This window comes from Balaenoptera acutorostrata, chromosome 17, assembly GCF_949987535.1.
Source record: "Balaenoptera acutorostrata chromosome 17, mBalAcu1.1, whole genome shotgun sequence".
Taxonomy (NCBI): domain Eukaryota; kingdom Metazoa; phylum Chordata; class Mammalia; order Artiodactyla; family Balaenopteridae; genus Balaenoptera; species Balaenoptera acutorostrata.
Window position 1 is genome coordinate 78451139 of NC_080080.1, and position 23982 is coordinate 78475120.

At 42.1% G+C, this 23982-nt stretch overlaps 2 protein-coding genes across 6 annotated transcripts in view; one reads left to right on the forward strand and one right to left on the reverse strand.

Annotated features, from left to right (window-relative positions):
• The window catches only part of TGS1 (trimethylguanosine synthase 1), a 36646-nt gene extending 17697 nt beyond the window's left edge, over positions 1-18949 (reverse strand). Inside the window, exons 1-10 of one of the 2 annotated variants that reach the window (XM_007198479.2) lie at positions 18676-18949; positions 14141-14205; positions 12212-12384; positions 11046-11862; positions 8746-8863; positions 7912-7998; positions 6576-6750; positions 4526-4832; positions 2294-2449; positions 533-676 (exon numbers count right to left, since the gene is read on the reverse strand). In XM_007198479.2, coding sequence (XP_007198541.2) covers positions 533-676; positions 2294-2449; positions 4526-4832; positions 6576-6750; positions 7912-7998; positions 8746-8863; positions 11046-11862; positions 12212-12384; positions 14141-14205; positions 18676-18779 — 2146 coding nt within the window. In that variant the 5' untranslated portion in view covers positions 18780-18949. Of the gene's footprint in view, positions 1-532; positions 677-2293; positions 2450-4525; positions 4833-6575; positions 6751-7911; positions 7999-8745; positions 8864-11045; positions 11863-12211; positions 12397-14140; positions 14206-18675 lie in introns of both variants that reach the window. The other variant, XM_057531895.1, reaches the window with a different exon arrangement.
• Positions 18950-19034: 85 nt separating this feature from the next.
• The window catches only part of TMEM68 (transmembrane protein 68), a 34390-nt gene continuing 29442 nt past the window's right edge, over positions 19035-23982 (forward strand). For 2 of the 4 annotated variants that reach the window (XM_057531896.1, XM_057531898.1), the window contains exon 1: positions 19036-19164. The gene's annotated coding sequence lies outside the window, so the exon portion shown is untranslated. Of the gene's footprint in view, positions 19165-19238; positions 20112-23982 lie in introns of those variants that run through there. The other 2 variants (XM_028163168.2, XM_028163167.2) reach the window with 2 other exon arrangements.

The window sequence follows — 23982 nt, forward strand, 5'->3', positions numbered from 1 at the left end:
GAGGACAGTCCAATATTTAAAAGGTTCTTAGTGTCTTAGGATGTCAGAGCTGAAAGGTATCACAGAGGTTCTCTCAATTTAATGTCTCCTTTCAATGAAGGCTAAAGGATGTCCAAGGTCATACAGATGGTGAGGGACAGAGCTGGGACTCCCTGCCTACTCTTCTCTTCTTCCAAAGAATAGTCTCCTATTTCCATATTTTTAGTTTTATATAATGCTATAATCTTGGCTCCGCCAAGCTGTGTCTGTGTGATCTTGGGCAAGTTACTTCATCTTTTACTTCTTGGTTTATTTGTGAAACACAGATAGTAGTAAAAGATACATATCACAAGACTGTTGACTAAATAAATACATATTAAGCACTTAAACCAGTATACAGAGTGTATGCTTAATATATGTTAACTCTTATCGTTAAATATTTGGCATTAAATTATCAATGATTAAATCTCAGTAGAGATAGGCCGAAGCAAAATGAAGCCTTTATTGAATAAACCGAAATTAATTAATGAATAAACTACTGATGAGCAATTACCTCTCTTTCCTGTTAAGGCAAACTGAATGGTATTTCCTCCAACTCCACAAAATGCGTCGACTACGGTGTCACACCCGGAGCACCCGCTGACCCTTCCGGCGATGTGCTCAGCGATCTTCTCGGGTGTAACTGAAAACCAGCCCTCTACGAGGGAAGAGGGTGTCTGTTATGACATTCGATGGCAAGAAGCCAAGCCAAACACAAACACAGCCAACATTACTATACACTAAATGCTTAAAAGAAAATACTTAGTTTCTCTTTTCAAAAAATTATATATTATCTCGTTTGAAAGGAAAGGTCCACAGATCTTGTTATAAAAGGGGCAGTATCATTCCCAGACCCAACTTCCACAGAAACAACCCCCTCAATTCTTGCCTGATTCTTTTGCAATATCCCTCCAACAACTGAATGCAATTCTGATTTTTCTGTTTGAAGTATTAACAACTGACTACCCATCATGGAAAATGGAAAGTTAGCTATTTTAATTGACCAGCTCCCCAAACTTCACCGAGGTTCCCAATTATTTAATTCCTGAAGGGGAAGCAATGAACCGCATCTGTACGGGACACTTAGCAAAATCTGCACGTGTCTAAAGGGTCAGAAAAGCAAGGAAGTGACAGCAAGACTGCAGAGCTGTAGGCTCAGCAGAACCTTCATCATTTTCAGAAAGGAGGTCCCATGTCCACTCCACAGAAAAAAAGGACACTGCCCTCCTTCTTTCCCAATAGAAGGAATTTACGTTTTTCAGAAAGATATTTCTCTGAACAAAATGATGCACCAATTTTCCTGTTCCCTTTCTTCATCAAAACTTTAAATGGCTCCTCATTGCTGGAAGAATAAAAACATAAACTCCTTTTATAGAATTGAAAGCTTTTCTCCAGTCTTATTTCCCCAACAAACTCTTATGTACTCTCCCTGATAGACAACATTTTACAAATAATTTTAAGAGGCTCAGAGAAGCCCTGAAACTCCACACAGATCAATACCTCCTGATTTGGACAGTTAATAAAGACCAATGTTTAGGTATAGCCCCAGTATGAAAGCAAGCCTCAGTCTGCGCAACTGAGTTTAAGTTAGCTCTTCAAGGTCATGGTGGGAAAACTTGAGAAAGAATTCAAATTTTCCAGTGTGAATTCATTAACTTACATCTATCTGCACATCAGATGTTCTGTTTAATAATCTATCAATTGCTTTTGCTATCTATCCTAAGATGCAAAAAATACAGATTAAACCTGGGTCTGAAGTTTAAAAAACACGTATGTACCCAAACTGAGAGACATTGTAGAAAATAACGGGCAGCTGTTCTCTGGAAAACGTCAAAGTCATGAAAGACAAAGAAGCTCAGGAACTATCCCAGATTAAGGGAAACTAAAGGAACATGAAAATAAATGTAACACATGACCCTATACTGGAAGAAAAAGAATGCTATAAAGGACATGATTAGTATAATTGATGAAACTAGAGTACTGATTTGTTGATTATGATATTGTAACAATGTGAAACTTGTAACTTTATCACTGTCACATAAAAATATCACTGTTCTTAGAAAATACACACCACAGTACTAAGGGGTACGGGCAACTGGATCAGAAAACATACCTGCATACGTGCACACAGAGAATGCCACAGCAAATGCGGCAAAATGTTAAAAATAGCTCAATCTGAATAAAGGGGATATGAAAATTTCTTACTATTCTTGCAACTTTTCTATAAGTTTGAAATTATTTCAAAATGAAGTTAAAAATTACATATATACCTTACCTCTGTCTAATTTAATCCCATCGTCAAAGCGGGAGAAGAGCCTGTATCTCTGGGCCCAGTACTTTGCCAGCTCAGGCACAGCAGTGATCTCAGGAGGCAGACCAATTCCCTTTCTGTTCTTGCTTTTCTTCTTCTTCTTCTTCTTTTTATTTTCAGCTACAATAAAAGAATAGAAATAATACAGATGCTCACTATAGAAAGAGGAAATCACAGGTGAATTTATCTAACGTGTGGCCCCAGCAAATAACTACAGTTTGGGACTGCGCACCAGCACATGTACTAGCCACACGCCGGAGGGTGGAGGGCGTCTGGAAACAGCACTGGCTTCAGGTTATAGCCTCCATTTTGCCACTTCTTGGCTCCTTGAGCTTGGAAAAGTAACCCAGGCTCTCTAAGTTCCAATTTTTAATTCCTCAAAAAGAATGAATGAATGGGTAGTATTTTAGCTATTTACTTCACAGGATTGTTAGGAGATGTGGAGAGGTACTATTATAGGTATAAAAGTTATTACGTAAGTGTTTCTTAGATAAAGTTGCTTTAGTGGGTGAATTATGGAAATTCAAACATTTCCCTTCCCTTCTTTGAAACAAAAGCTCCCAAGGACTGATTAAGCTCTAACTCTCAGCCACATCAATCCTCTGAACCCAGCCATGACCTGCAAGTCCTACAGCCTCTGAGAAATTCAAACAGGGGTCACTAGCTCCATTCAATAGAAAAGGATCTCATTCATTCACATTGACTTTTTCTTAGATAAATGATTTTTATTTGTTTGGTTATTTGGTTTCACTTCTGAGCAGATTAGATGCAGCAACTTAGAAAGACAAGAGTGCTGTCATACCTAAGTATGATGACAAGAACTGATGCTGACAATAATAAACATTAAAGTAAACATTGAAACGGTCCTCAAACAAAGGACTGTGTCCTAATACGCTCATCTGATCACTGCAAATAGCAAAAGGTGTCATCAATAGCAAAGTGCAGTGAGTTTCTCAAGAGAGGAGACACTAAGATTTTGAGTCATGAACTCCTTATTGTGCAAGACCATCCTGTACAGGACTTAACATTAAGTAATCTAAAGTACGAAATGCCGGAATCCCCCAGATCGATCTAACCCATCTTCCAAATACCTGAGATGGTGGTATCACCCCAGGTGAGAACACCAGCATCGTGACAAGTGGTGGTTAGGGAGCTAGGGTAGGGTGGAAAAATGGGATTTAGGAATCACACAACTTGGTACCAAGTTCTAGCTTTGCCACTTACTGGCTGGGTGATCTCGGGCAAATTTCTTATTTTCTCTAAGCTTTACTTATTTATAGAACAGGGATAATTTCACCTATCTCAATGGGCTACTTTACAGATTAAAGGAGAATAAGGCATTCTCATTTCAGAAATCTGCACGTGCCACATGAACATCAGTTGTACAATGGCAATAAAAATATTAAACTACCTTAAGTATGCTGTTTAGAAAGGCAAAGAAGTATATAATACAAAGATCACAGGTTTACACACACATACACACACAGGCAAAAAGAAAATCAAGAGTCAAATAAGGTATTTCACTCAATACTAAATAAGAAAGCATCACAAATATAATTGTTTCATTAGGGCAAGTCTGAAATAATTCATCAGTAAAAATGAATACTATGTCAAATGAAAATTTCTGCCTTATATAAAAGCCATAATGTTCCACTGAGTATAACTATTATAAAATAAATTCAAATAGTACAAAAGGGCATAAAGTGAAAATGCTACACTATTCTTCATTCATCATAGCCAACTACTGTAAATACTTTTTTATGTCAATGTACCATCTAAAAAACAAACATCACTACCAACCACCATCACCACAAAAAAACAACAAGAACAAAGCAATTATCCAAAAGAAAATCAGGGCAATGCTAGATGCCAACAGGAATCAAAGGGACTGGCACCTTTCGCCCACGGAACAGAGTGGCGGCGGCAGAGACCAGTCTTAATGGCGCAGACGGCGGCGCTCAAACAGCTTCCCCTGCTCTTCAGTCTTTCATTTTATCATGCTTGTTCAGCCAAGGATGCTCTGGGTGCGAAATCACGGCCATTAGCACATTTGCACTAAATATGCCTTCTTTCAACTTACGAATAAACAGCAGTGAATCCTTAGGTATAGATGATTCATAAGTGATAACGAGGGAAAAACACACTTAAAACAAGGAATGGAAGTCCGTTAGCAAGCGGGGGCACGTTTAGCCTCACCTTCGGCTTCTACCTGAAGACGGTCTGGTGCAGCCTGGGCGGGGCCGTCCCCCTCAGCTGGCACTGCTGCTCCTGTGCTGTCCCTGTCAGTCTTCTCTGTTCCCACTTCCCCAGCTGGAGACACGGCACGACGCGTCCCGGGTTCCGGCTCACTCGTCTCCGGTGGGTCATCCCCTTTTTCAACAGACACTTCTTGTTCCTCTGAACCACTGCTTGTGCAAGTATCTTGCACGTTGTTATGAGAAACTGGCTCCTGCGATGCTTCGTCATCCATTGGTTCATTAACCCATTTTAGGAATTTTTCTACCTGAAATTTTCAGATGTTACAAGCATGAATTAATTCGCAATTACACAGAATATTTCCACCTGCTTTACCATTTGTGACTTGACAAGCTGTGTCACAGTATTAGCTCTGATAAGTACACTGTATCATACAGGTTAATGTGAATAAGTAATTCCAACCTAATTACACTTTGTTATCTGGATGTACCATGACCTTATTAAAGAGCTCTTTAAAAGGAAAAAAAACATCAGCTTAAACACAAGACTATGACCTTCCTGTTAGCAATTAACACTAAGAGGATAAAGCTCTACTGTGCCAGTAACTTTCCATTAAGTCTTCTAACAATATAACCGTAACATATATTACCATTACAAATGTACTTACCTGTTGTTGAGCCACTGCTTTTAGCTTTTCAAATTATATAGAATTTTCTGTAATGGCCCCAGCTATACAATCTATGTTGAATGGTACGCAGCATCAAAGATGAACTCTACAAAGATTTAGCGCCAATCTGTAAAAGCAGTGCGATCTTGGAAAGAATGCGAGCTGCCTTCTAATGAAGCAGTAGAGCCAGTAAAATGATTCCTAAGAACTAAGTTTCTTCTCTGAAATGTTAACAAGGCTCAAGGTCAGATGATACATACTTCCTTGCAATCTTCTGTAACAAGAATATTCTTCACAATAGATCTTCATGACCTTCCTAAGAGTCAGGAAGTGAGAACAAGAGTGACAGAAGACGGACATGGACCACGACCCAGAATCTTCCTGTGAGGGGACTGTGCCTATGTATCAATCGGACGCCTGAGAGCACAACAGTCACGTTAACTTTCTTCCTCGGCAATACGTGGCAGTTATGTTTCTGCTCTTCAGCTACAGATGAATGTATGGGAACTATCACATCCAACACATTATAAAAAGGCCCGTCGGGCTGATTGAACTGATACTGGGAAATTTGTTCCAGATGTAACCAGGGTCACTAAAATATTAAAATATGACCAGTAACCAGCCAATCTGAAATATAATAAAAATAAAACCAGCTATAAATTTGTAGCATGTTTTGGAAAAATGGTGACGTTAAGGAAGGATAATGTACCCTAAGGGTAAAACAAAGTCATCATGGGACCTGAGATTTTGTTCCATTGCTCTATAGAGCTGCTGGAGAGGTGACAGATACAAAATTCTGCTCACTGCATGGTGCTTTTTTCCTATATTGGAGAAGGATCACTCATCAAACCGAACAAAAGCAATTCTAATTACTTTTGTTTTCCAGGTACCTAGAAGGCAGGTACAACAAAGTCGAAGAGAGGGGATATAAATACTCCAGATAACAATGTGAATCACTAAATTAGCCTTGAGGCTCATGCCATTTGGATGAACTTGTTAGTGCAAAGTCTGATCGATCACCTCTAGATGACCTCAAGATTAAGCCTTTCAATAAACGCTGCATCAGAAACTGGACTTCCAGGATCCTACTTAGCCTGAAACAGACAATCCATTACCACACACAAGGCGGTTTTGCCTATTGATTGCTCCACAGGCTGCTCCTATGTAGCTTTCAAAGCAACCCCCTCTCGCATCAGCCCCAATTACCCTCTTTTCAAATTTAGTTCACACAGTATAAGCCTTTAGGAAGCAAATGGAAAAGCATTTTAGGTACCCTTATATCTGGCAGAAACAGGGTTCCTGTTTGCAAACAGAAACTTTAAGGAGTCAAAGGTCACAAAAATGAGACTCGATTTGTAAATATAAAGCAAAATTTATACATACCTTACTCAAAGTTTTGCTTTTCTTGAAAAGAGTTTTTCCTGGCTCTTCAGTGAAGAAGATGTGTTTGTTTTTCATATTGATTTGTCTTCTCATGTCCAAGTACTTTGACTTGTACTTCACATCCTTGTGTAGATACCTGACCTGCCGGTGACTGAAATTTGAAATTCCACCGTATCTGTGACCAAAGCAAAAGAAGTGGACTCAAACCTTAGGGTCTCGGAATCTGCTTCCTTATATGAAGAGAGAAGAGAACTAACAATTTTCACTATTTTCCTAGTAGCAGCCACTATTTTAATTTCATTTTTTTAAATTATGGAAATTATGAAATAGAGTGAAAAATGCAGAGGACTTTTTAAGGTCTAGCTTGTATGTTAATTCTCAAGTAAATGTGAAACACCAAAGGTGGGAATATCAACATATCTTACAGATAACAGAAAGGAGAAATTACATTGTAAAATGTAATAAAAAAACAGCAGGAAACTATAACCCCAATGCATGTTGGGGAAATATAATTCTTTCTCACAGTGAGGTGATGCCCAAGCTCTTTTAACACATATCTGGATATGTTGAAACTGTCTTAAAAGTGGTCACTAGATTCTTAAATCAATATGAACTAACCTAAGAAGCAAACCTACGTTACTAAAATAATAGATATGTGTCTGCTATGAAGCCTTCGCTGACTCTATTAAGCCTCACTAATTGCCTCTCTTACAGACTATTAGGGACCCACAGTGTAATATATAATTTAGCACTTATAAACCAACTATGAACAGTTTGGTTTTAAATGTCAGTTGTTATCTTCTACCTATATTATAAACTTCTTTATAAAAAGTGTGTATTATCCTTCTCTTTTAAGTGAAATTGGGTGCTCTAAAATAGAAGAATAGTTAAATCCCAGGTAACAGAATAAATCGCTATGAGTATATACCAGCAAGAGCTACCTAAGTAATTTCTCAATAAAATTACATGTGGGTAGAAATAAATTCTGCCAGGAATTTAAATGTGGCAGTTATCAGGAAAACCCTTTATATTATTAACTTTTATGAACTCTAGCCTTAAATGACTATATGGCTGAAGTATACAGAAATGATTACAATTTTGTAGAATAAAAACATTGGATTGCTATGAAGTGCAACTGAGTTAATACATGTGAATATATCAAATGTACGGTGATAGCTCTACAATTCTTACTAGCAAGAGAGGTTAGTGCTTTAATTGTAACGCCTCAAATGTTATGAAATACATAACCATTATTCGCTATCTGGATACCAGAGAGCTTTAGGAGAGCTGAAGTGGTTAAGATTTCTGGAAGACAACGGCACTTATGGAAAATTACTTTTGTCCTGAGCCATGCTTGAATCCTAGAAGGGAACCGTCGACATCAAAGTCTGAATCCGGGTTTTCATCGATGTCCAGTTCATGGCTAAACAAATAAACAAAGCAAACAGTGATAAATACGCCAGTATCTCCAGAGCCCACCAGTTCAGGCAAATATTAAAAGGTACACACAGTCAACCCATGCAAACTTTCCCACCACGACAATCAACCGCAGTTCACAAACCCAGGAAGACAGGAAGAAGAGTACTTTAACCAGGATTTTCCAAATGAGATAAATTACCTAGCAGTGTTTGGGACACAGTAATGAGCACTCAAATCTTAAACCATGTCACGTAGTTATCTCTATTCCTGAACAAATATAAATTTCCCCACTTTCTTTTGGGAAAACACCAGTTAACCTGCAGCCTTAACTAATCTCCTAGGTGATATCTCTAGAGGTTTTCCTTAAAAACAAACAAGGAAACATTTGAGAAGTATCAATCCAACCAAGAAAATTACAAAAGAAAAAATACTGTTAAGAAGGTTGTGATATAAGTAACTCAGTAATCCCCATCTTTTGGGGATACCTTCTAGTGATCCCTACTACCTGGGCGGCAGCAACACATGCAAACGATGAGAAGTAACTCTTGCAAATTAAGTTAAGCTCACTGAACATTTATGGAGGACCCACAAGAACGTACAAGGGCCTGAGAATATAAGTACACGCAGAGTCTCTGCCGTTAACAAGCAGCATATACCATCTGGAAGGCAGAGGCACGCTTTTATGTACTAAGTTGCTGAGCCTCTAAAGCTTGCTGACACGTTCTGCAGAGAGAGGTAGTGTGCGACTTGCCTCCTCTTGAGTTTGCTTGGCTTCTGTTCAGGTGGATCTTCGCCACTCTTGTCTCCATCAGTGCCGATGAGGCGTGGTCTGTCTTTGATTGTGTTTGCTTCTGATGACTCTTGTGAATCTAAAGAGGTAGAGATACTGCAGTTGATTTCCGCCCTTGGTTTGACAACTCTTCTGTCATTTGCAAAGGCAATCAAAGTATTCCGGGGCCTCTCCTGCAATGAACTGTATGCTAGACCACATCTATCTATTCCACGCATCTACATGCAGAGTGTGCAGCTTGGTTTATTCAAGTCTAAAAGTTTCCATGACCTAACTACTTAAAAAGTGGACTACAGGGAATTCCCTGGTGGTCTAGTGGTTAAGACTCAGCGCTTTCATGCCTTCACTGCTGTGGTCCGGGTTCGATCCCTGGTCGGGGAATTAAGATCCCGCAAGCATTGAGGTGCGGCAAAAAAAAAAAAAGTGAACTATAAAACTACTTTTTCTTCACAGCTGTCTAAATCTATACAAATTAATCCACAAAGTTAACCTCTGTGATAGCTGTTACCTATCACATTTTGATGGGATTCTAATCTAAATGACTCTAAAAATGGCATGGTCACATTTGATTAAAAATAACTTCTCTTTATTAAGAAGCAAATACATCTAACTGCCTCTAATATAGCTCTTAAAGTAATAATGGAAGTAAGAGAAAGACAAACACCACCATTTAAAAAGAGTGTCTATAACCTGCGGTGGCTCTGCTGAGCCCCGTGTCTGTCCTGCATTCCTTCGGACTGGAGCCAGGTGGCCGGGTGGCACCGGAAGTGGAGAGGGGCCGACCCTGGAGACAGCGGGAGCTCTACTGTGCGAGGACAGGCTATTTCAGGAGACCCCAGCCGCAAACAGTAGAACACATACGTATGGAGAGATGCAGTGCATGCCTTACGTTTTGGTCTCAAGGAGGATCCAAAACAAATCAAAGCCTAGAATTCTCAAATGGATCCTGATGGTGGTCACACTGGAGCCAACTGCAGAAATGTCTAGTTATATACCTAGCTAAGGGAACACGCAACAGGAACAGTCTATACACACACCTTAGAACACAGGCAACACGAAGGCACAGACTGTGAGGTTCACTATGTTTAACAAAGGAAAAAGGTAGGAAGATAAGGGAGGGTAATCAAAGGGAGGAACGTGAAGCAGTTATTGACCAATCTACATACTCCAAGGTTTCTGGTCAAAGCAAGAACAGGACTTACCAAAAGACTAATATAAAATACTCACATTAAAAAAGGATGGAAAAAAAAAAAAAAGGGATGAAAATGACAGCAAAATAGAAAGGAATGAGAACACCATACTGAAGTAAGCTCCATTGTAAGAGGACAGAGAAGCTCATTAGTAACTCTCTAAAGGAAACTGTAGGATGAAGTAAGATCAGTGATCTGAGAGGAGCAAAGCAAACCCACTTGTTAAGTAAAAAGCCAAAACCTTTTGCTTTATATATATGAATGAGGCTGAGAAGAAAGTTGCTATAAACCAGACTTTTCCAGCACCAAACATCAAGGATGCCAAGACAACAAGTCAGTGGGCTTCAGGAGAAGTTCAGGTTATCAAACTGCCCTCCTCTCCCACTTTTCTGCTGCACCAGTTGATGGTCCCCTTCTCCTCACAAAAGCCTTTTTATCGGCCTACTCTAGCCTCTCCTAGCTCACCTCTCACTGGCTTTCTTTAGTCCCGACACTAGCACCACTCTGCTCAACAATTATTTCTTAACCACTCAGGCAGGAGTCAACCAAGCTCCTTATCCTGGATATTTTATGAGAATCCTGAAATCAATCTGTTCAGTTACAAAATAATCTTATGCCCTGTTGAGACTCTCTATAGAGCAAGACTTCACTTGTCCCGAGCGAATCCCAGACACAACCCCCATTCAGATTTGCCTAACGGCAAACGTATGCTCACAGCTACTCTTTAGCACGTCTCCTATAAACTTAGTTGCTCCAGAGAAACTTGGACATTCCAAGCTCACTCTAAAACTAGATTTCTTAATGGATTTCCAAGTTGCAATCCACTGGCCACCAAGGTGCAAGAGAACGACTGATACTTTTGAGAACCCTATGCAAATATTCTTTTTATTTACATAAAAGGATAATAACTTGTGACGTAAAAGTAAGATGGATTAGATCATTTCACTATTACACCATAAAATGTAGCGGGCATTATTTAACTCTACCATAAAGGATTAGTGTTAGTCATTTTGCTAAATAGACTAATTTTGTTACCCATTACTCAGTAGGATAAATCTTAGCCAGTCTTACCCTGAGCTGGTTGGCTTGTGCTTCTGTTCCCAGACAAGCTGCTTTCCTTGGTTCCTCCATTACGTGGTTCACTTTGGCCCGAAGCAGGGCATTCTCTTCCACTGTGAACTTCACTTAAACACTGCTGTTCATCACAACTCACAGAGGGATCTAACCGGCTCTGTTCTACTTCCTCTGAATTCAGACTTATATTACTAAGTCCATCAAGAATTTCATTATGATCTTTATCACTTGAACTAGAGCTTTCGCTACCCATTGATGAAGATGGAGAAGAAAGTTCATCTGCTTTCGTGCGACTTTCGTCTTTCTTGTTGTCAACTTCTCTTTTAGATCCACAAGTATCTGTATCACAGCTTTGTGAAGCATCAAAAGTCCAACCCTGAGCTTCCCAATACTGAAACTGTTCCAAATAATACCAGTACAGCTGGCTATAATGCTGCTCCCATTCCTGCTTTGTATGAGGGACGTTCCAGGGTTCTGAGCACAGCGTCTGACCTGCATGCTTTTCTTCCCAGCTTTGCCACAGCAGTTCCCCACCGTGTTCCTTCCAGTACTTCTCCCAGAGCTCCGTAATTTCCAGCTTTGGAGATAATGCATTTTCAGCAGGAAGATTCTCACCTTCAATGTCTTTTTTGGTTCGAAGTTTACACCTTCTGGTGTTCTCATTCTCAGATGAAGATGGATCATCTGAAGCCAAAATGTCGTCTTCCTCACATTCTTGTCTCCAAGATTCTCTCTTAAGTTCATCTAAGTACTTCTTTTGATGTTTTTTCTTTTTCTTTTTTATTTTAACTTTGTTTCTAGTATTCATAGATACCTACAAAGGTCAATAACTTGAATATAAATTATACTTCAGAAACTATAAGAAGTAGAATCTAAATCTATTTTGACATTAAATTAAACAAAATACCCTCAACCCCCCAACCTGGGTTTCAGTTACACCAACAAGTGAATCTTACTATCTACGTTTCCAAGAGGAGGAACAATCACACGTGGGACGTATCACAACTTGCAGTTTTTGTTAACTTATAAATATGTACGTACATTTAAAAAGAGGTGAAGTGCCCTAATTCATGAATGCATTAGATTTGGGATAAAAAGATTCCACGTGATATTTTATGAAGAAAGCTAAGAAACAGAAACAAGCAAAGTAAACTAATACTTACCTCAAAATTCTTATGTGCAGACGCCCTACCAAACTGAAGTGGCAGTCCCATGCTTCTCATGAGTTCAGCCTCAGAATCAAGTTCACTTTCATCTGGGCCTACGTCTTTGCTGTCACGTGACTCTGCAGTGCCCTGGGAACGACCACCTTCTTCCTCTTCTGCAGCTTGCTCTCCTACACACAGCACTGTTACATTAGCTTAGTTTTAGAGAAAATTTAGACGCAGGTTTCATCACCCTCATCTTAAAGAAAAGGAACCTGAGACCCAAAGTTATTACATGACTTGCCCGAAGTAAAGGTGTGCCGATGTAAGTTTTCAAGGGGAAGAAAAATAAAAGGAAAAAAAAAAAAGGAACTGATGGGAATATGGACTTGTGAAAAAACAGCCAACTAAGAAGCAAGAGACAAGCCCTAGTCCGGCTCTGCCGGCCGCTGTCCACCGGCTGCTCACTCAGCTCCCTCCGCGGGGCACCTCCTCTCGCTGGGCGCTGGGCACAGTACTGAAGACGCACGAGGGAACGCAGCAGGGCGGCCCCGGGGAAAATGTCTACATTTCCATGTTCCCATCTGCAGCACTGCTGCACTCCATCAGTGGATTTAAAATGATGACTCGTGGAGTTATTTTAGGAGCTGTTAATAAGGGAGATGAGAGGTAGGTCTTCAGGCCCTCCACGGGTACTTCAGTCACGACTGGATTTACACCCTGGGACTCTGTGGGGAAGTTCATTTAATGAAAACGTTCTGCTGTTAAAAGTCTGAAATCCACTGAACTGGAAGATCCTTTCAAGCTCTCTGATTCTAGGTCTTAGAGAAAACCTGCTTTATCATAACAAAACAAGTTTTACGTTATCCTAATGTGGTATCTAAAAGTAGATCATACCACTAATTGGCCAAATGCCATCCAGATGCTCTATTTTAAAATGGGAGACAAAACACTTTACATATTAGCATACTCAACTAGGGCTGTGCTGCACTCCAGCTACATGAGCTTAGGCAACAGAACAGGGAATCTTCCCACTGCAGAGACGGAGACTGAGAAAAAGAGATCTTAAGTGCACAAATTCTATTAAAAGAAAGAGGGGAAAGAGACACCTATCTAAATAATGAAGGCGATTCCACTTGCCATTCCACTGAATGAACTTGTGAAAGCTCAGCAGACAGCAAAACAGGGAATGTGGATCGGCTCACCTCCATGCTCCTCTCATGGCGTGCATGTTTTCTTATGTTAGGTGGGACCCTAGGGTCTAGAGAAATCTTATTTGTACAATGTAACACTGAAATGCAACCAAACGCTTCATCCAGCGTGTAACTGAAGATGCAGCGATTTGCTCCATCACTGTGAGAGGTGGGGGTTTTCGAGGGTAACGTGACACGCTACTTGTGCTGATTTTAGCCTGCACCTTGGGCCGCAGTTTTCCCCGTGTCCGGAGAAACATAAAAGATCTGTGTGGAAAGGACAAATGGGTCCTGGAGAGGGAAATCTGACAGAGACCAAGATGGCTTTCAGGTAACTAGGTGAGGCTCAAAGCGTAGAACAAATTCTATTCGTTATTTGGGAAAGTTAATCCAGACTGTGGCCTCTTTACTTCATCCAAAAGACTGTGGCTGTTCACTCGGAGTTTATCCTGAATGGTTTATGTATAAAACTGTTGAAGTATTTAAACAAGGAGGCCGTTAGCGTAGGGTGGCTCTGATGCCTTGGTAGCCTTCCCGAACAAGCCAAAACCTAAGCCAGGGCCAGGGCACTCCGACCGGAGGAAACGGAGCTTAACTGCCGCACACGAGCAGCCCAGAAAGCTTTCCCAAGTAAGGCAGCTGCGCAAACTACGGCCAGGCAAGTAATTTCCTTGCTTTGCTTCCGCCTCTCCTCTGTACACTACCATGGTTAGTCTTAGCAAAAAAAGGGCTATGTAGCTTCATACTGTATTACCTGCACTGTTGCCATCGTCTTTAATGTAGTAGCCTTTTAATCCCAAACTGCACAATTTCCGATCTCTGTGAAGCAAATTAAACAGTCAATATTGAAAAAAATTAAACTATAAATTTAGTGAAAAAACAAGCTTAAGGCAGCATAGATTAATAAAAAGGTTAAAAAACAGAAAAGCTATCTGCTAATACATTTTTCTTATCTGTAATATAGAGGTAATAATACATACCTCATAGGGTTCTAATAAGGATTGACTGCACATGTAAAGCATTTGGTATATATCACATGCAAAGCACGCTATAATGATAACTACTAATTTATTAAAATTAAGTGGCAGTTCTGGATATTGGGGAAAGAATCTGATCCTTCTTGTGATATACAAACTGAAATATTCTCTAAATTTGCTGTAGAAAGTGAGCATAAACGTGACAAGATTTATCTTACACCTTTATAAACCCACACGCAGACCCTAGTCCATTTGCAAATAGGCCAAATTATCCACTGCCTAGTAGATAAGATATTCATGGTCTGAGTTAAGGTTGTTTTGGGGACTAACATAAAATTAAGTTCTTATTTTATTAAACTGAAACATACATCAAAATAAAACAATTCAGTCTCAATGAGTTTTAAAAAGTGAATAGTTGAACTTTTCTTTACATATCTACTTCTAAAATTTTCTTTACTAACATAGGAATTTCATAAGCAAAATAAACCTAACAGAACACTTAAAATAAAGGGAAGGGGGGAATTTTGCTATTATCTTCCTACTGGTAAATTAAGCTGTAATAAACTCCATCATAACTGCCATAACAAGGCCATCTGCAAGTAATAGCTAATACCACTTTTCTAATGGGAGCAACAACAAATTCAACAAAACAGAATTCTTGTGTACTTGATATATTTCCTATCCCCCATTTATCTTTTGACACTTTATAAAACGTAACGTAGGTGGTGACTTGGCAGGACAGTGAACGGGGGAGGGGATGAAGTGCAGATGTGCTCTGGCAGCATGCCCATGGACCCCCAGCAACTTAGGGCCTGGGGGCGGTGGCAGCCACAGAAGGGCATCGACGGTGTGCCCGCCAGTACCCAAGGGTATGGGGCATGAAGGTGTCAGACGGAGAAGAGGGCCGATACAGTTGCAAGACTGATTACACCGAGCAAATAAGTAAATGCACTGAGGACCACGACAGCCAAGATTCTCCAACACACACATTTGTGTATGTACGTAATATGCGCTTGTAGCCCGCCTAACTGTGTCTGCCCAGGGTGCAGAAGCACTGAACACCCAGCAATGAGCACAGCAAGCACCCAGGTCCTAGTTTCTAAACACTGCTCTCCACTAAAAGGAACCGGGGCACCTGGGAGAAACGGCACTTCCATGCTGGAGCGTAGACTGGAAAATTATATTATTGTGCCAGAAGGTTAGGAAGAGCTCAAAGAATGCCAGGGACCCATCAAAAGGATACAGGGGCCAGTTCAAGGGGCTCCCACCAGCCATCTGAGATGAAAGGAACACCAAAATAAATGATGAGAGTAACAATATATCCATTAATAAATTAACAGTCCAGAGTCCATGTTAATAGAAATAAGGGAGTGAACAAACAACAGGGAGAGAAGGGAAAGTGCTCCACAGAGAACGCTAACTAACAAATGTAGGAGTGATGGACACACTGAACCACTATTTGGGAACCTCAGGGGTAGCTGGCTCAGACAGGAACCGGGCTACTCTTCGTTGCAGTGTGTGGGCTTCTCATTGCGGTGGCTTCTCTTGTTGCGGAGCACGGGATCTAGGTGTACAGGCTTCAGTAGTTGCGGCACGTGGGCTCAGTGGTTGTGGCTCGCGGGCTCTAGAGCACAGGCTCAGTAGTTGTGGCGCACGGGCTTAGCTGTTCTACGGCATGTGGGATCTTCCCGGACCAGGGCTCGAAGCCGTGTCCCCCGCATTGGCAGGCGGATTCTTAACCATTGTGCCGCCAGGGAAGTCCTGTAATGGTTATTTTTAACAGCCCTATAACACTGTAATTATATGTCCACTTCATATAGATAGTATATAGAAAATTAAGTGTGTAGATGAGACAGAATTATTACTCCAATTACTGAACTCATAAGACAGTATGTTAATGTAATGTCCTCAGAAAATAAAAATTAGTTACAATATTATGTTCTATTTCCTGCCTTTGAGGGGAGGTGTGAAAATAATCTCTTAATTACTGAGCCGTTATTTGGCACCTATGCTAAAGCTCACTTTCTGTTTTCTGCTACATGGGACTGACCTTTCAGTTTAATAATCTATTTGAAGTTGGCCAACAATCAAATGTATTGTTCTTAGAGTTTGAAAACAGACTTTTTCCCTACCTAGAAAATCAGGGTTATACTCACGAGCCTCTGAGCTTCCAGCACGTCTCCCACTCCCAAGGACTCTTCAATGACTACTGGCGACAATTCTAAGACTGTATCTCCAAGATCTTTTTGTTCTAAAGGGTTATAATTTGAGCATTAACTGATCTAAAGGAAAAGACCAAGCCATTCTTTTCTCTTTACCTATTTTGAACTTAGAAGGTAGTTTAAAAAAGTGAAGTAGAGCTTCCAAGTTTTAAGAAAGGTATGAAATTATCTGTAATGAAAAGAATGCACATTTTAGCTCAAAAAGACTAAATGCAACGTAACTGGTGATTTATATGGCAATTGAATTATTTTTGCTGTTGTTGTTTTTGGCTGCGTGACCTTAGTTCCCCGACCAGGGATCGAACCCAGCGCCGGCACTGAATGTGCTGAGTCCTAACCACTGGACTGTCAGGGAACTCCCAATTGTGTTTTAAATAAAGTGGCTTTAATTGAAATCCAGTTGCGTATTGTTTTCTACAGGTAAGCTCTTTTTCTCAACTTTTTATAACTTATATTCCCTCCCCTTCTTTGCTTTTTGGCGAAGGAGACTTCATGAAGACGGCACCAAGACTCAAATGGGCTGCAGGCTAAGAACTAAGGATGTGCCTTGGCCGGTGTGTATACAAGCTTCGCTCTCGGCCCGCACGTTGCTGCTACTAGAGGCGTCTTCAGAGATGCAGATCTGAACCTGTCTTCTACAAAGTCCTGCATGTCTAGACCCTGCGTATCTCACCAACCCTGTCTTCTATTTTTCTTTCCCAGTCATTTTGTTTCCCTTTCACAGGCTTTCCTTTGCTCCCTCGAGGCTTTTTACAGAGTTCTGCCTTGCTGGGAATGCTTCCGCCCACTCAAACATATCCCGGTTTATTTCCACTCACCTTTTGGACCACTTTTCAAACGCTACTTTCTCTAAGAAATCTCTGTGATCCATGGCAGAAGGTTGGGTTTTTGCTATAAGAGCACCCGGCACTTCTCTCCCATCTTGTACTTACAACTATAATGAACCAAATAATTACGTACCTGCTGTCTTAATATTGATCACCTTTGCTAGAAAGTAAACTCTAAGGATGTAGGGAGGCTGTGCCTGATACCCCAGTGCTAACCAGTACCTACCACCACGGAGCACAGAGAGAATTCGCTGAATGAACACACGCCTGCATGAATACAGAGACGACAGTATGTTGCTTTTTTTTTTTGGCCGAGCCCTGTGTCTCGCGAGATCTTAGTTCCCTGACCGGGGATCGAACCCCCGACAGTGGAAGCGCGGAGTCCTAACTCCTGGATGGCCAGAGAAGTCCCCAGACGACAATATTTTTTCATTAAATTTAATACAGCGCTTAATTTTTTTTTCCGGATTAATTTGCCGATTACTCCACAAAAACACATGGCGAATAGTGAGAATTCCAACTTAAATTCTATCTTAATTCTATAATTCTAAATAAACTATATTAAAAGTATCACATAAAATTCACTTCCACAAGTTGAATCTAACAATAAGCCAGTGAGAGGATTAGAGTAGATATACCTGTTTCAGAGATTAAAAAAAAAAAAAAGTGGCAGAACTCACACACCTAATATATATATATATAAAACAAACAAAAAAAAATCCCTAAAATCCAATTCTTGAGTCTGTGCTTTCCTACCCACTGTCTGCCACGCAGGGCAATTTGTGGCCGAAACAAGTATTTTCCAAAGATAAGCACGGCTCAAAAACTGATGTGATTATAGTTAAATCTTTTCTCCCGGGTAATGAGAAGTTCTATTTATGTGCATTTGCGCTTTAATAAACCTTAAGGTTTAAAAAAAAGATGTTAACCAGAAACGTTACTCATCTTCAAACCTCCACCCTGTGCTATCACATCCCAGATCGCTTTCATTTCACTTCCCCGCAGCTTGTGACCGTCCCCTCAGTTGACGAGTGTAAAATGACAAACACGGGCCACCACGTTCTCTCCTAACAGCCCGCAGAGCAGACTTACTCCATCACTTCAGGGCCGTGGGCGAGCACGCCGTAAAGCCCAAGGACGGTTCTTCCTTTCTCTCAGGCACCACTGTACCCGACGGTCGGACATTCTGGCCCCGGTCCCGGGGATCCATCGCCACCCCAACCCCTACAGGTCGGGAAACCGAGAGGCCCGCGTGCGACTTACTCCACAAACGCCCTGGAGCAGAGGCAGAGGATGCAGGAGCCCTCCCGCAGGTCTTCAAGGAAGAGACACATCTCCGCCACGAAGCTCCACTTCTCGCAGTACATCGTAGCGCCTCAGAGGAGGCGGCCACGCGGCAGACGGCGCGGGAAGGCCTCCCGGCCGCTGTTCGGCTGCTGGGGACCGAGGGGAGGACTGGAAGCGCGCCCGGCTGCCGGGGAGGAACGGGCCCAAGAGCGCTCCAGCCCGGAGCACGGGAGAAGCCGCAGACGGAAGTGGTTCCGGGGGTGGAGACACAGGAAGGGACGGGGCGACGGGCGGTGTCACCCTCAACGCTGCTCGGGCTGCAGCCGGCGCTTGGCTTTTTCCTTCCGGGTCTCTCGGGGAGAACGGCCGTTCGAGTGCCTCCGCTTCCCCGGGTGAGCCACCGAGGAGCTCCCGCCGCTGCTGCGGGGTGAGGGCGAGCCGAGCCCCGTCTGGTTGCCGCCCGAGGTGCGTCGTCCCCGCCTGGGCCTCCCCGCGCTCCTCGGCGCCCTGCCAGCCTCCGGGGCCGGGGCGCCGCGGCCGCGCTTCTCGTCTCGCCGGGGCCGCGCGGAGTCCCCGGCCTCTCGCCGGACTCGGGCTTCGGCTGGGGCCCCAGAGTGGCCGGGAGGGAAGGCCCTGCCTGGGTCACAACGAGCCCATTCACCTCGGCCCGCATCTCCCCTCGCGCCCCAAACGCTGCAGTTCGGCGGGCGCGGCCTCCACTTGGGTCGGGGCGAGGTGCCTCCCCCCGTCCCTGCAGGTCCCTGGGCTTCCCGGGGCCGCTCTGATGGGGAGGCGAATGGAGCCCACTGTGTGAAGCCGAAGGTGGTCGTGGGGAGGGGGGTCGCGTCCACACGTCAGGCCCGGAGGGAGTCCTGGTCGATGCCCCTTTATACCACCTGTGTGACCCGGGCGGGCCACGGAACCCTCCTGGGCCTCGCTGTGAGCATCTGTAAATAGGGATGATTCGTAGGACCTGCTTCCTCGGACTGCTGGAAGGACCGAAGTGGGCATCTGACCTCTCACCTGTGCTGTTAATAGTCCGGGTGGGTCTGTACTCTGGAGGCGCCTGGCACTGTTTCGGTCTCCGGAGTCTGCAGCCTGTGAAACAGGGCTCAGCCCTCCAGCTGCTGATTATATACGAAAGATACATGTGCACAAACCAGGATGTCGAAAACTGGAGCAGCGCTGCTGGATTTGAAAAAAGCAATCAGTGTTTGGTGCGTGGCATTGGTTGAGATCGCCCAGGCAGTTTCCTCCTGAAGCACGTTCAGACTTGAAGGTTGTCGGAGCACTTAGAACTTGGCTTGTGCGATGGATGCCGGAGTTGGTTTGGTATTCCTTTAGAATATGTAAGAGCTAAGATAAAATCCAGACGTTTAGAATAGCCCCTAATATTTTGGCCGCATTTACTGGTGAGTGGAAGTAGAAGGTTAATGTTCAAATGAAATGTTTATTCCCGCATCCTTACTGCTGCCTTACTCATGTTAGTGACTCAAAAAGATAAGACTGCTGCACAGTTACACCAGTACGGTCGTGTTAACATTTGGGGGGATGAGGATAGTTAAGAAAATAAGGGTGGAACAATAATTATGAGACAGAGTGGAAGATTTTAGCTAGGACATTCTAGGATTGAAAAAACAACAACAACAAAAAAAACCACCTTGAAAGGTAATTCATCTCAGAACCTAGAGTTCGAAGCTTGAAATCCAAAAGATATTGCTTTAGAGATAAAATGGTTGAGTTTGCCAGATATCATAACTGAAATATTAAACTTCAGTTTTATTGATGGTTTGAAGTAGAGTGTACTCACTAAAACTGAGTACAAAAGCCCTGTTGAACCATTATTAAATCTGCAAAAAGGAAAAGGGAAAATGAATTTGGGTTTCAGTGAGTGTTTCTTGTAATTGGCATTTTCAGCACATCCTCAATGTGGCTCATATACTAAAAGTAAGAAATGAATCTGCTGCCATCCATGGTGCTAAAAGTACCAGTAATGGTTAAAAAAAAAAAAAAAGGAATAGATTTATTTCCTTAAGTTTTTGTAGAAAACAAAACAAAAAAATCCTGTTTTATTAGTTTTTGAAATATTCTGATTTTAAACATCTATAAAGTTAATTATTGTAAATGTTCCTTGCCATCAATGTCAACATGCTGATATTTCAGCTTGTCAACTTTTTCTTACAAGTTATGTGAATTCCAGATGGCAAAATATGTGATGCATAGGACTGTTTCACTGGAGATTTCTTGGGGGGAAGGGTTAGGAAATAACCTAGAATTTTGATAACTAAAATATTATGTCTCCCCCAAAACATCTTTTAACAATTATAGTTTTTATTGGATTAAAATAAAGTGGTAGGGAGTCACATACAGCCTATGGTAAATTGGAGGGGAAGAAGAGCCAGGCAGAAGTAGAGGGAAGATAGAAATTGCAATCTTAATATTTTCAGCCTTTCTGTTAGAGAGAGAGAGAGACTTGAAGTATAATGAAAATCAGGAAGTAGGAGAACTGGGTTTTAATTTTGGCTCTTGGTTTTTCACTGAATTAATTTAGTAACTGGGTAAGTCAACTTGGCTTTCTATTATTAACTTTTCCGCAAAATTAAGAGGTTGTATTCATTGAGTTCTAAGGCCATTTTCCCATTTTATCATAAGTAAGTATTTTATCAATTCAAAAGCTTGTTATTTAAATTCCTTTGATAGTTCTCTAGTGACAAACTTTAGGACACTGTCTTGGTCCACATTTTTGTCAAAAATTTGGATGAACAGAGTTTACATCCATCTGTGTTTAGTTAGCCAGCATTGGTTAGGTGCCTAGTATGTGCTAGGCATATTATTCTAAGTGCTTTTACATATGTTTTCTCATATAACGATCTATTTAGTGACATATCCCCTGTGTTTAGAATAGTGCCGAGCGCAAACTACATACTTGTTTGATAAATATTTATTGAGTAAATGAATTAAAAACCGAGTGATGTAAGTCTTTTTGGGGGCATCCTCTTTCTTATACACTGTATTCTATCCCCTCTGGCCTAGGCCTCAACAATAATCTCTCTTGCATCATGCATTTCTCGTTCTCCCATTGATACATCATCATTGGTATTAAAAACTTCTGTATTTTTGTTCATCGTAAGACAACAAACTTGATCCACATTCCCTTCTGGATACCCACCTGTTTTTCTGTTCCTTTGTGCAACAGTATTCCTCTGAAGAGGTGCCCGTATTTGCTATTTCCAATTCATTCCCTCCCATTCTTTCTTGAACTTTCTCCACCTGACTTTTATCCCCACTCTATCGAAACCGTTCTTATCAGGGCTTGTCAGTGCCTCTGTGTTGTAAAATCCAAGGATCAATGATCTTTATCTTACTAGACCTCCCAGCGTCAGTCATATGAAACAGCTGAGGACTCCTTTCCTGAAACACTTTCTTACTTTGTCATCCAAGATGCCACGCCTGGAAGGAGAATGCTGGTTCCTCATTGGCTTCCCAGCTTCTAAAGTGTTGAATGCCCCAAGGCTCAGTCTTGGAAACTTTTTTATTTTATATTCACTCCCTAAAGGGACCTTCTTTAGTTTTATGGTTTTCAATACTGGTCTATATGTCACCGAATCCCAGGTTTATTTCTTTAGCCCTGACCTTCCTGCTAAACTCTACTTGTGTCCAGCTGCCTACTGAACATCTCCACTTGGATGTCCAGTAGAATCTTAACGTGTTCAGACCTGAATTCCTGATGGCCAGGAATTCCTGCGGTGTCTAAACCTGTTCTTCTGGCAACTCCATCCTCTCACAAGCAAGCTGACGATGATGATGATGGTGATAGTAACGCTTGTTTAGTGCCTTTATGGTGGAAGGCACTCTTCTGAGCTTTTTTCACAACAGTCTCATTAGGTAGGTACTGTTGTTATTCTCATTTTATAGATGGAGAAACTGATGTTACGTAACTTGTCTGGGTCACACAGTAAGTGGCAGAGCCTCCCAGGATACAAACCCATGTTGCCTGGACACCGTGAGGCCATATCGGACTTCCCCTCTCGCTCACGTTCTGCATGCATTCACCAGCATATCCTGTTGGCTTTATCCTCAAAATATATCCAGAAGCTGATCGTGTCTTACAGCCCTCACTCTGGCACACATGTCCCAGCCACTTTCATCACTCATCTCAGTGACTGCAATAACTTCCTGTTTGCTCCCTGTGCAATGTATTCTCCACACAGCAGTCATTTAGAACCCACCCTTCTGGTGCCTTTTCCATCTCACTTAGGTGAAAGCTGGCCCACAAAGTTCTGCAGTGCTCCCCACTTCTGACTGCCCCCCCCTCCGCCCCGTCCCTCTTCCTCAGCCTGACTGCTTTGCTGACCACCCCAAGTGCACATCCTTTGTACTCACTGTTCTTTCCGCTGCAATTCTCTTCCAAATGCCCACACGGTTTGCTTCCTCACGTCCTCAGGTCTTGGCTCAAACATCCTTTTAGAGAAGCCTTCCCAGACCACGCTGTACAAGGTAGCAGCCCTCCTCCTTACCCCCTTGCCTGCGGGATGTCGTCTCCATAGCACCTCCATCATCTAATGTAGTATATCTAAGTTCTACTGTTATCCCAGTTTTATCGACCTTAGCAAACCCAGGCCCAGGCGGGTTACTCTACCTGCTCTGCTCGACATTGGGTAAGCAGAGTCAGTCACACGGCGTGACCTGAGTGGTGAAAGGTTACAGAACCAGGTCCGAGGGGTGGATGAAAGGATTAATAAGGATTCTGACTAGAAAAGAGGATTCTGTAGCTTTGTGATGGCTGTCCTACAACTTGAGAGGTTGTCTAGTGGAAGAGGTTCAATGGTACAGAGCTAGGTCCATGGGGAAGATTCCAATGAAGTAAGTGTAAGGAAGATCTTTTTAGCATTTCGATGAACAGTTTTGATGGTGGAAAGGGCACCTTTTGAGTTTTCTGTTCTGCAAGGTTTTAAATCAAAATCAGGGTTGATCATTTTTGGAGCAGGTCCTTGCGTGCAGCACTTGGGCGCTGCTAGCAGACGGCTGGATCTTGCGAGGGGTCCGCATAGCCTCTGTCCCTGGGAGTCTGCCTTTGCACTGTCCCGCTCCCCTCCACTGTGTGTGTTAAGTGTGTGTAATAAATCAGAACGTAACTATGCACAAGAGGTATAGTTCTTTTACCAATTTGGGTGGGGCGAGGTACTAAAGAAGGTTTTAAAATCACAAGATTTTACAATCCTATTAAAAATTGGAAATGAAACTAGATTTTTTTTTTAAAGTCTTTTTGATGTGGACCATTTT